We start from the raw sequence: 10,446 nt of genomic DNA on the forward strand, positions 1-10,446 counted from the left end.
TGGGCGACTCTTTTCTCTGTGCTGCTGTCCGGGGCTGGGGGAGGAAGAAGCAGGAGCTTCCCCTCTGCCCTTCCAGCCTCCTGCTCCTCTCACTCTGCCCCCCAGCTGGCTCCGTAGGCGGCTGCCGCTGGTGGGCAAGAGGCTGAACTGCAGCAGGGCTGGGGCAGAGGAGAGTTTTGGCACATGCAAACGAAGGCGGCCAGCTGGGAACTCCCCGTGGGTGGTGGGAATGCCCCAGGGGGGAACTCAGCATGGATGCCTGGGGGCACCCAGCGTAGGAACTCTGTGTGGGGCTGGGCTAGGGCAGGAACTCCCCATGAGTGCTGGGTGGGGCCAGCGTGGGGGGGGTTCCACAGCAGGAACTGTGTGTGGGTGGTGGGGGTGCACCCAGGGCTGGGCGGGCAGGTGGGGATGCTGGGGCAGGAACACCACCCCAATGCAGTGGTACAGAACTCCCCCAGCCGCGGCTCCGCCCTCGGTGCCCTGGGGGCCGTTTATTCATTTCACATCATTACACACCAGCTGCGATCCAGCCAGCCGCCTGGGCCCAGCGGGTCTCCTTGAGCCGGGCAGCCCCCAGCACCGCTCTGCCTCCTGTTTCGCTCCCCTGGCCCGAGCCCAGGTCTCCCGTTGAGCCGGATCCCTGCTGCTGAGCTCTGGCCTCACAGCGTCCGCAAAATCCACCCTCTGCTGGCCACCTGAGAGGGGTAGGCAGGACAGTCCTCCAGCCTGGCCCTGCACCGCTCGCCCTGAAGCTCTGCCCAACAAGCCAGGCCCCCTCTGGCAGGGGAAGGGAGCTGGGGGAGGTCCCCCAGGGCAGCGCTAGTGAGCCAGTTCATCTGTGGGTTCAGCGGGCTGGAGGGCAGGACGACGGGCACGGCTTCCCTGCTGCTCCTCTGGCCGAGGGCACTGCCCAGCCGCGCTGGCTGCTCTGCTCTCCGCTTTCCCGTGGTGTGACGGCCGGCCCAGGGGGCAACCCTGGGAGTGGGCGGAGGGGCTGCTGTGCCCCCCAGTGGCAGCAGGAAAAGGTGGGGGCTCGGGGACTCCTGAGGCCTTGCCGGGGGGCAGCCCCTGTGCGCCAGCCTGCTCCTGCCCTGCAAGAAGAACATCCGGAGCCAAGTGGCTAACGCGGTTTATGAGGCGGCGAGGGGATACACAGGGGGGGTGAGGAGGAACAGGCCATGGCGGGGGGCTGGGGAGGGGCGCCCCACTGTCCCGGGCATGGCAGGAAATCCAAATAAAAACATGCTAAAATGAAAGTGGGGCAGAGGCCTCGAGCTGCCCCCAGCGCCGGCCCGGCCCAGCCCAGCCCCACGGAGGGGGAAACTGGCTGTCTGAAACCTTCCCGCCTCCGGAGCCAGGGGAGGCCGTTCTGCTGAAGTTCAGGGGGGGCTGTGCGTCCCAGGGCCCCCCCCCCGCATGGGGGTCCAAGTCAGGTTGAGCCACGAGCAAGGCAGCCCCCCCCGGCTCAGAGGGGGGGCATGGGGAGCGGGGCCTTCTCCAGCCCCCCCAGGTCCTTGGGGCCCCCCGGCTCCTCGTCCACGCGGCGCCCGCGTTTCCGGAAGTACTTGTAGCGCTGCACATAGGCCGCCACCAGGTTGTTGACCTTCACAGGGTTGATCTCCCCGCTCTTGCTGTGGCAGATCTGCGGGGGGACAGCAGGGGGAGGGCATGAGCGGGGGGGGGAGGCAGCCCAGCTGCAGCGCGCCGCCCCCCCCCCCGCACGCAGCCCCCCAGCCCCGCCCCACCTTGTGCACAGCTTTGCGCAGGATGTCCTTGTATTCCTCCTTGGTGATCTCCTTCTTCTGGTAGTAGGGCTTGATGGCCAACTTCACCTCCTCCACCGCCCGCTCCTGCGTGTGCAGCTTCTTCAAGTACTGGGGGGGAAGTGGGGGGCCTCAGCGCACCAGGCAGGGACCCCCAGTCCCAGGCGCACCTGCCGGAGCCACCCCTGCCCCAATGCATGCTGGGAAGGCAGCCGCCCCAGCCCCAGCGAACACCCCCCACACACTCACCTTGTCGGTGTCCCCACGCCCGTCCGAGCTGCTGCTCCCCTCCCGTTTGCCCAGGTCGCTGCCGCAGCCAGTGCTGAAGAGGGTCCCAGAGCCAGGGGCGGAGGAGGCCGAGCCGAGGGGGGTCGGGGGGGTGGAGCTGCAGCCCATCAGGGGCAGGGAGCTGGGCAGCAGGTAGGGGGCGGCCGGCGGGGCTGGAGCCTGCGAGCTCGCCAAGGACGTGGAGGGTTTGCTGTGGCCCAAGATCTTGGGGGACAGAAGGTAGTTAGCTCAGCTGGGGGCCCAGCACCAGGATGGCCCCTTGGGGCGGGGGGCGCTCGCGGGGACCCCTCACTGGCACTGGGCTGCAGCCCCTTGGGGCAGTGGCTGGGCCCAAGGGACCCGTCTCCCTGTGTGGAGATGTGGCTGCTCCAGGGTAGGGCGCAGGGGCTCAGAAGCAAACGATCCCCCATGGGGGGCTCAGCCAGGCCCCCCCAGTTCACAGCCAAACTCGAGGTTCAGAGCAGCAAGTGAGACCTTCCACTTACATTGCAAACCAGAAAGGGGGTCGCCCAGACCACTGGAAGCACGAGGGCCAGGACCCAGCGGGTCAGAGCGCCCCCTCCTGAGCCCCCCTCGCCCCAGGGCCAGGTCCCAGCGGGGCAGAGCGCCCCCTCCTGAGCCCCCCTCGCCCCAGGAGCAGGTCCCAGCGGGGCAGAGCGCCCCCTCCTGAGCCCCCCTCGCCCCAGGGCCAGGTCCCAGCGGGGCAGAGTGCCCCCTCCTGAGCCCCCCCTCGCCCCAGGGCCAGCTCCCAGCGGGGGCAGAGCGCCCCCTCCTGATCCCAACCCCCCAGGACACCAGGACCAGCCGCGCAGCGCGCCCCCTACCTGGTTGGTGGCCTGGATCAGCTCATGGGCCTTGGCCCGGCTTGCCAGGTTGGCTTCCTCCATCTTAAAGAGCAGGGCGGTCACTAGTGAGAAATGGGGGAGGTGAGATTGGGGGGCATCTCTAACCCCCGCCGCCAGCACCACCCCCACACCTGCCTCCCCCTCCCCATCCTGGAGCGCCCCCTGCCCGTCACCTACGTGCCAGGACCCCGCTGGTGGTGCAGTCCACGCCGCCCTGCAGGTTCCAGGCCATGGGGGCAGGGGGTGCGGGTGGGGCACGGGCAGGCTCCTCTGGGGGTTCCGAGAGGCTGTCGGCCTGCGGCTCGCCCGGCCCTGGCGCCCTCTGCGACTCGCCCGGCGCCGCCACCTCCTCGGGCAGGAAGGAGACATCGGGCGTCTTGCAGCTGCTGTCCACCGTCTGCGAGTCGGGCGTCAGCTCCTGCTGGGCTGGGGCGGGGGGTGGCTTGGCCGGGGGGCTGGGTGGGGAGGCAGCCGGCTCCGGGGCCGGGGTGGGGGGGCTCCCGGCTCCCTGGCTGCAGCTGTCGGCCTTGGACTTCTTCAGCCCCGTCTTGGCCTTCAGCTTCTTCTTCTTCTTGGCCTCGGCGGGTACCTTGGCCTTGGTGCCAGGCCCCTTGGCCTTGCGCAGCCCGGCCTTGCCCTTCAGCCCCTTGCCCTTCTTGGCCTTGGGGGCCGGGCCCGTGGGTGGCTCGGCCCCCACCGGGCCCCGCTCCTCTGGCTTGAGGAAGGGCGAGCGGCTCTCCTTGTCGCGGCTGAACTTGACGCCGATGGAGCCAGCCTCCTTGGCTGAGGCCGTGGTGCTGCTCACGCCCTCGCGGATCAGCACAGCCACCTTGGACTGCAGCTTCACCTTGCGGCCCGAGCCGCCCGCCTTGTGCCCGGCCTTGGCCTTCCGCGGAACCTTCTCCCGTACCCGCTCCTTGCCCGCCTCGCCCGCTTCCTTGGGCCGCTTCCGGGGCTTCTCCCGGGGCGTGGGGCGCTCCGCCGGGTACCCCCGTTTGCGCTCCTTCTCCCGGGGTGCCTTGGCCTCCTCCTCTGGCCGCTCCTTGCGGCCTGGGCCCCCCTCCCCCTTGGCGCCGGGCCCCCGGGGCCCCTCGGGGGGCTCGCGGTCCGAGAAGCAGCCTTCGAAGCTCAGCCCCTCCGAGTCGTAGAGCACCTCCCGCTTGGTGGGCGCCGGGGAGCCGTCCTGCCGGCTGACTGTGATGGTCCTCTTGATGGTGAAAAGGTCGGTGTCGTTGAGGTCCTGGATGGAGGGCGGCACCACCGTGCGGTTGTCCCGCCGCCGCTCCTCCCCCTTGGGCTCCTCAGGCGCCGGGCCCTCCCGCTCCTTCTCACGGGCCGGCCGCTTCTCCCGGGAGCGGGAGCGCTGCTGCTTCTTCTTCTTCTTCCCGCCCTCGCGGTGCTTCTCCTTGTGCCGGGCCCGGCTGCCCGAGCGCGACCGCCGGCCCCGCCGCCTCTCCCGCGACCGCCGGCGCCGCTCCGAGCCCAGGGCTGCCAGGCCGGCGCTCAGCGCGGGTGACCAGGAGCGGGAGCCGCGGCGGCGGGAGCGGGAGCGGGAGGTGCGGCGGCGGGAGCGGGAGCGGCGGCGTTCCTTGGACTTGGAGCGCGACTTGGATTTCTTCTTGGCGGGCCAGGGGCTGGTGCGGGGCTCCTTGGCCTTGGGGGGCCGGCGTTCATGGGAACGCTTGGACTTCTTGCGCGAGCCCGAGCTGGAGCCCGAGCGCTTGGGCGAGTCGGGGCGGTAGCGCTCGCGGCGCTGCGTCAAGATCTTGCGGCGCAGGTCGGCCGCCGCCGCCGCCGCCTTCCAGCGGGGCTCGGGCTGACTCTCGCCAAAGTCGCCCTCCTCGTCCGAGTCGGCATGCAGCGAGAGGAAGTCGTCACCCTCCGGCACCCGCAGGGCGCGCTGCTCGGCTGGCCGGCACCGGCTGCGGAAGAGCCGGATGGGGCTGTAGCGCTCGTCCTCCGGCTGCACGATCTCGCCCTCCTCGATCTCCGAGTCGGCAGCGGCCCAGTCCAGCGAGGAGCGCCGCCCTGCCCGCAGCCGGCCCACCTTGGGGCCCTTCTCCCCCCGCACCGGCGCCTTGGGGTTCCCGGCCGTCACCACCTCCAGCGACACCTTCCCCTCCAGCTTGGGGTGGGCCTCCGCCTCCGAGCGGCTCTTGCTAGCCAAATCCACCACAAAGACCCGGCGCCGCGGCTCCGGGGGTGGCTCAGGGGCCCCGTCCGACTGCTCCGAGGCGTTCTCCTCTTCGGGCAGGGTGGAGTCGGCACCGGCTGCTGGCTCCTGGTCGGGGCGCCGGGCACTGGCCACTGGAGCTTCGCTGGGCTCCGCCTCCTCCTGGCCGGGCTCTGAGCCGGGGAAGTCCTGGCTCAGGCTGTTCTCGTCGTAGATGCCGGCCAAGGTCTCCGAGATGCGACTGATGCTGTGAGACATGTCGGGCCGGGAGGCAACCACCTCCTCGTCCTCCTCCTCCTCCTCTTCCTCCTCCTCCTCAGGGGAGGGGCTGCTGCGGGAGGAACTGGGATTGGAGCCGGTGGGATCGAAGGGGTCATACTTCTGGTCCTGCCGCCCTGGGGCTGGCTCGCTGGGCGACGGGGGGCAGCTGAAGTCCCCGTCCAGGTTGTCCTCGTCCGTCGGGTGGAAGGGGTCATAAATATCCAGGTCCGGGGAGCGCAGGGGGCAGGGGTGGCCAGCCCCGCCGCCGGGAGGTGCCGCTGGCTGGGAGCAGCAGGAGGAGGCTGAGGAGGAGGAGCAGGAAGAGGAGGAAGAGGAACTGGAGTCAGCCTTCTCCGGGGGCGGCTGGGAGCGCTGCCCCTCTGAGTCCTTGCTCGCTGGGGCCTGGGGCCGCTGCTGCCCACTAGGGACACCCGTGCCCAGGGTCACAGCCCAGTGGCCAGGGAGGCGCTGAGTCCTGGCTGAGTCAGACAGCGGGGGGGTGTCCCCATGAGTCCTGGGCGGCCACTTGAGGTCCAGGGAGCCGGTGGGTGGGGCCAGGGAGCCGGTGGGCGGGGCCAGGGAGCCGGCTCCTCTCCAGCGCGGCACTGAGGCACTGGAAAGGGAGGCTGCAGGGAAATGGAGAGAAGGCCGTTGGGGGAGGAATTAGACCAGACTGGTACCTCCCAACACCCCGGCATGCCCCCCACATTGGGGTCAGCACCCCCAGAGTGACGGGCCCTGCCCCAAGCCAGCCAGTCCTAGAATGGGGCCAGGTGGGAGCTGGCGCCCCTAGAAGGGACAGGCCCTGCCCTATTCCCGCCCCCACCCCTACCTGACTTGTGCACCCTCCAGGCTCGCTGTCTCCTGAAGATGCTGGATGCAGCAGCCACGTCCCCCAGTCGTATCTCCGCCACCAGCTCCACCTCCTCTGGCTGCTCGTCCCTGCTGCCAGGAGGAGGGGGATCAGTTCTTGTTCTGGGGCTCTGGGGGCCTCTCCCCTTGTGGGGCTCTCATTCCACTAGGCCCCTGGTGAACCCAGCTAGAGCATGTCACCGGCAAACCTCCCCCTTAACAGCCTCCACCCAGAGAGACCTGGCCCCACTTGGAGAACAGGGTGCCCTTCCCCACAGGAGTCCCCTCCTCCAACCAGGAGTCCCCGCCCCTGGCAGCTGGAAGAGAGTGCAGTAGTCTCAGCCCCCCAGCACTAACCACTAGACCCCCCTCCCCTCTGAGGCCTGGGGTTGAACCCAGGAGTCCCTGCCGACAGCCCTAACTTCTAGATCCCTCTCAGAGCTGCAGAGAGCCCAGTGCTTCGTCCGTTGCCACTTACCAGACGGCTGGGGACCCCAGGAACCCCTGGTCTCCCAGGAGGAGCCGGCTCTGTACGGAGGCAGCACATGTCCTCTGCAGGAAGTGCAGGGCCTCCGCCAGGCCAGGGAACAGGCCCAGGGCCTCGGGGACCTGGTGAGAAGGCGGCAGAAGTTGGGCAGGGCCAGCTGCCCCTTCCCCCCTCGCACCCTTCATGACTGTCCTGCTGCAGCCATGTTCCAGGCCATGGCTCCCAGTCCTCACAGCACCCCACCACTGGGGTGGGAAAGAGCAGTGCATGCTGGGACCCAGACCTCTGCCCAGAGCTGGAATTGCAGCGCATGCTGGGAGCAGGATCCTCCCACCCCAGGGAGCTGAGGGAGCAGTTCTCAAGAGGCCAGACACAGCATGAAGGAGGATGGGAGCCCACCAGTCCCCACACACCAGGGGGCCAGGCTAGGTGGGATCACTCACAGTGCTGCTCTGGCCACATGGGCCCGTGGGGTCACTGGCAGCCCCCTTGCCTCTGCTGGGCCCTTTCGCCTGGGGGCTCCAGCACCATTTCTTCCGGCTCATCTTCTTCCTCTCAGCATCTGCAACAGGGACACTGGGTCAGCCCCGCTGCCGGTCCCTGGAGGTGCCCCTCCCATGCCCGGGAGGAAGACACCCCCACTGACTCCCGAGGGTGGTGGTGGAGTATCCCCAGCCAAGGCAAGACCTGACCCCGCCCCATCCAGCTGCACCCCAGCCCTTACCTTTCTCCGCAGCCTGGTCCGGACGTTCGGTCTGCAAGCTGTCGCTCACCGCCTGCTGCAAGGCCTTCTGCACAGAAAGTGGGACCGTTACCCTGAGCATGAGGCAGTAGTGCATGCTGGGAATCGTAGTTCCCAGAGGCTATGCATGCTGGGATCTGTAGTTCCTAGGGCCTACACACAGTAAGCATGGAGCAATGCATTCTGGGAGCTGTAGTTCCCAGAGACGACACACACTGAGCATGAGGGAGCAGTGCATGATGGGACCCAGAGCCTTACAAACACAAAAGTGGGGGAGCAGTGCACGCTGGGAGCTGTAGTCCCCAAAACCTGCCCACACTGAGCAATTGGGAGCAGTGCATGATGGGACCCCCACATCCCACCCCGCCCCGCAGCGGTTGTTCCCCCCAGATGCTGCTGGGCAGCGCCAGGCCCCTGGACACGTCCTGGCAGCACAGGGACATGGATCTTACCAGCATGACCTGCCCAGAGCAGGGAGCGCCCGGCTGACACGGCTCCCTGTCTGCAGGGACATCGCTGGGACGCTCCCGCTCCTCACTGCCTCCCACAGGATCCTCCGGCCCCGGGAGAAGTGAGTCCTCCTCGTCCATGGCCGCGGGTGGAGAGGACCCTGCGCACAGGAGAGGTGAGTAAGGTCAGCAGCTTCAGCACGAGGAGCAGCACAGACACCGTACTCAGCCTGGCTCCCAGCTCTACCCACCAGGCTCCATGCCCCTCCCCGCCCTGCTACGCCTGTGTCCGCTTCTAAGGGCAGAAAACTTATCCAGGATAGGGGCCCCCAGCCTACAGCCACGGACCACCCTTCTGTCCCACTCACTGCCCCAACGGGGGCTGGAGCCTGGCGCCCCTAAGAGGAGAGAGGGTCTGTGTCCCATTCCCCACCCCACAGGGCCATTGCCTCCTAAAGAAGAAAAGGCCCCATTTCTCACCCCTGCCAGGACAGGCGATGGGTTCTCAGCGCACACCCTCCAAGCTGCGAGGTCAGCAAAGAAAGCAGAGCCAGAGTCCCTGCTCTGAGCAGGAGCCCCCCATGGGCCCCCGCCCCTTTGCTGCAGCTGAGCGAGCGATGGGTGTGGAGGCGGGGAAGGAGTCTCCCCACTGGGCAGCTGGGGACAGCCAGCCCCCAGCCTTTGTGCATCAGCTCAACTTAGCTGCCAGGCGTGGGGGTCAAGGGTTGTGGAATGAGTGTGGGCCGAGCAATTCCCCTCCCTCTCCAACCAGGCTTCCCTCATCTTTCCCTGCCAACTGGGGGCGCTTGGCTCACGCGCTGGGCAGCCCCTGAAGCCCTCCTGGGCACCACCCCAGCACCCCACGGCCAGGGACCTCTGCTCCCATCCCCCGCTCCTGCACTCCCCAGCCCCTGACTCCAGTGGCCCCCGTCCTGCCTCCCACCAATGTTCCCCCAGACTAATGACCATCACAGGGCCCTCTACCACCTCCTCCCCCGACCAGGCTCCGTCCCTACGTTAACCCCCCTCCCCCCGCGGCTGGTCATTAACTCACTTCACATCCACTGCCCCTCCCAGCTCCTCCCCATCCTGGGCCCTCCCCACCCCGTATCCACCCCTGCCCCCTCCCCACCCCCGCCCCCGCCCCGTATCCACCCCCGCCCCATCCCGGGCCCTCCCCACTCCATATCCACCCCTGCCTCCTCCCCACCCCCCGTTACCTGCCGCGCGCCGGCCGGCCCCGCCCCTAGCACAACGGGCGCTGCTGCCCGAGCCCGGCCGTCGCCATCTTACCCCGCTGCCCGCTCGGCTCCGGCTCGGCCGCTGCGGCGGCGCGGGGGCCGCTGGGAGTTGGAGTCCGCCGCCCCGGCGGGGGGGGAGAACTACCACTCCCGGTATGCAGCGCGGCCGCCCCGACGCACCCTAGCCGCTGCCCGACGCGCAGGGCATGTCGGGAGCGGTAGTTCCCCTCCCCCTCTCCCCTTGACTCAGGGCCCGGCGCATGCCCTTCCCGTCAGGCGCCGCGGCCGCGCGGGGCGCCATGGGACCTGTCTTCGCCCAGCCTCGTTCCCCCGCCGCGGGCAGGGGACTACGTGTCCCAGAGTGCTCCGCGCCTCCCTGCCGCGCGGCAAACTGGGAGAGGGCGGGCTGAACGGCAATGGCGGGGTGCGCTCCCACAATGCAATGCGGTGTCCCTTGGTGACTCATGGGAGTTGTTGTTTTTAGCAGTGCCAGCGCCGGGGAAACCGCGTCGCGCCGCGGTCATCGTGACGTCACTTGGCTAGGACCGGATATTCTGATGCCATCGTCGACGATGTCGTCACCCGCCAGCCCCTCGCGCCATGACGTCATCTCTCCGAGGCGCTGCTGTGACATCAGCTCTCTGTGCCGATCTGATCTCACGATATCGCCATGACGTCACCGCATCGTGATGTCATCCCATCTGCACAACGAGAACCAGAGCGCCTGGTGGGAGGAGACGGGGGCGCTAGGTACCCCCAAAGGCTCCCGACGGCCTCTCCCCGCCCGGCGAGCGAGAGGGTCCCCGCCCCGCCCCGCCCCGCCCCAGGAGACCCCGAGGGAGACATGTCACTGCGAGCGGGAGCCCGGCAGAGGCGGGGTGCGGCTTGGTTGACCCCCAGAAATGGACTGGAGGAGAGGGGCAGGTGGCTGCTGCTGCGGGGGGGTTAATGCTCCCAGCTCCTCCCTGCTCTCCTGGATTTGGGGGGCATGAACGGGACGGGGGACAGGTCGCGCACCCACACATCCTGCAGCTGCCCTGTCCCCCAGCTTGTGCCTAGACCCTCTCCGCTGCTGCTCAGAGCTGAACCCAGCCCTCCGCCAAGTCCCCAAACCCAGACTCCTGCTCCCTGCGTCCCCCCTCCCAAAGCCCAGCTTCATCCAGCCCAGCCCCCTCCAACCCCACCGCAAAGCCCCGGCACAAGGGCCCCATTGGGGGGGGGTCTAATGGGCCAGAACAGGGGGCTGCAAGCTCCTGTCTCGCCTCATCAACCCCCCCCCAGCTCTTTCCGGCTGCCCCTCCCCCAGGCCGGGAGGGGAACTGAGTCAACTTCCTCGGCGCCC

General features: G+C 68.8%; 1 protein-coding gene across 5 annotated transcripts; it reads right to left on the reverse strand.

Moving 5' to 3' along the window:
• Nucleotides 1-1,115: 1,115 nt before the first annotated feature.
• SCAF1 (SR-related CTD associated factor 1) lies at nt 1,116-9,893 on the reverse strand. Of its 5 annotated transcripts, none has more exons than XM_075016090.1 (11): nt 9,157-9,893; nt 7,867-8,024; nt 7,397-7,463; nt 7,116-7,234; nt 6,664-6,794; nt 6,166-6,278; nt 3,077-5,959; nt 2,879-2,961; nt 2,016-2,258; nt 1,749-1,877; nt 1,116-1,645 (listed from the first exon to the last, which is right to left on the reverse strand). In XM_075016090.1, the coding sequence occupies exons 2-11, from the start codon at nt 8,002-8,004 to the stop codon at nt 1,469-1,471; spliced, it is 4,083 nt and encodes a 1,360-aa protein (XP_074872191.1). In that variant the 5' UTR covers nt 8,005-8,024; nt 9,157-9,893; the 3' UTR covers nt 1,116-1,468. The 5 variants fall into 5 exon arrangements, with proteins under 5 accessions (XP_074872191.1, XP_074872194.1, XP_074872195.1 ...); XM_075016093.1 differs by having other exon boundaries at nt 6,166-6,275; nt 9,084-9,893; XM_075016094.1 differs by having other exon boundaries at nt 3,077-5,635; nt 9,084-9,893.
• Nucleotides 9,894-10,446: the final 553 nt, after the last annotated feature.

The sequence above is a fragment of the Carettochelys insculpta genome, chromosome 22 (assembly GCF_033958435.1).
Source record: "Carettochelys insculpta isolate YL-2023 chromosome 22, ASM3395843v1, whole genome shotgun sequence".
In the NCBI taxonomy this organism is placed as follows: domain Eukaryota; kingdom Metazoa; phylum Chordata; order Testudines; family Carettochelyidae; genus Carettochelys; species Carettochelys insculpta.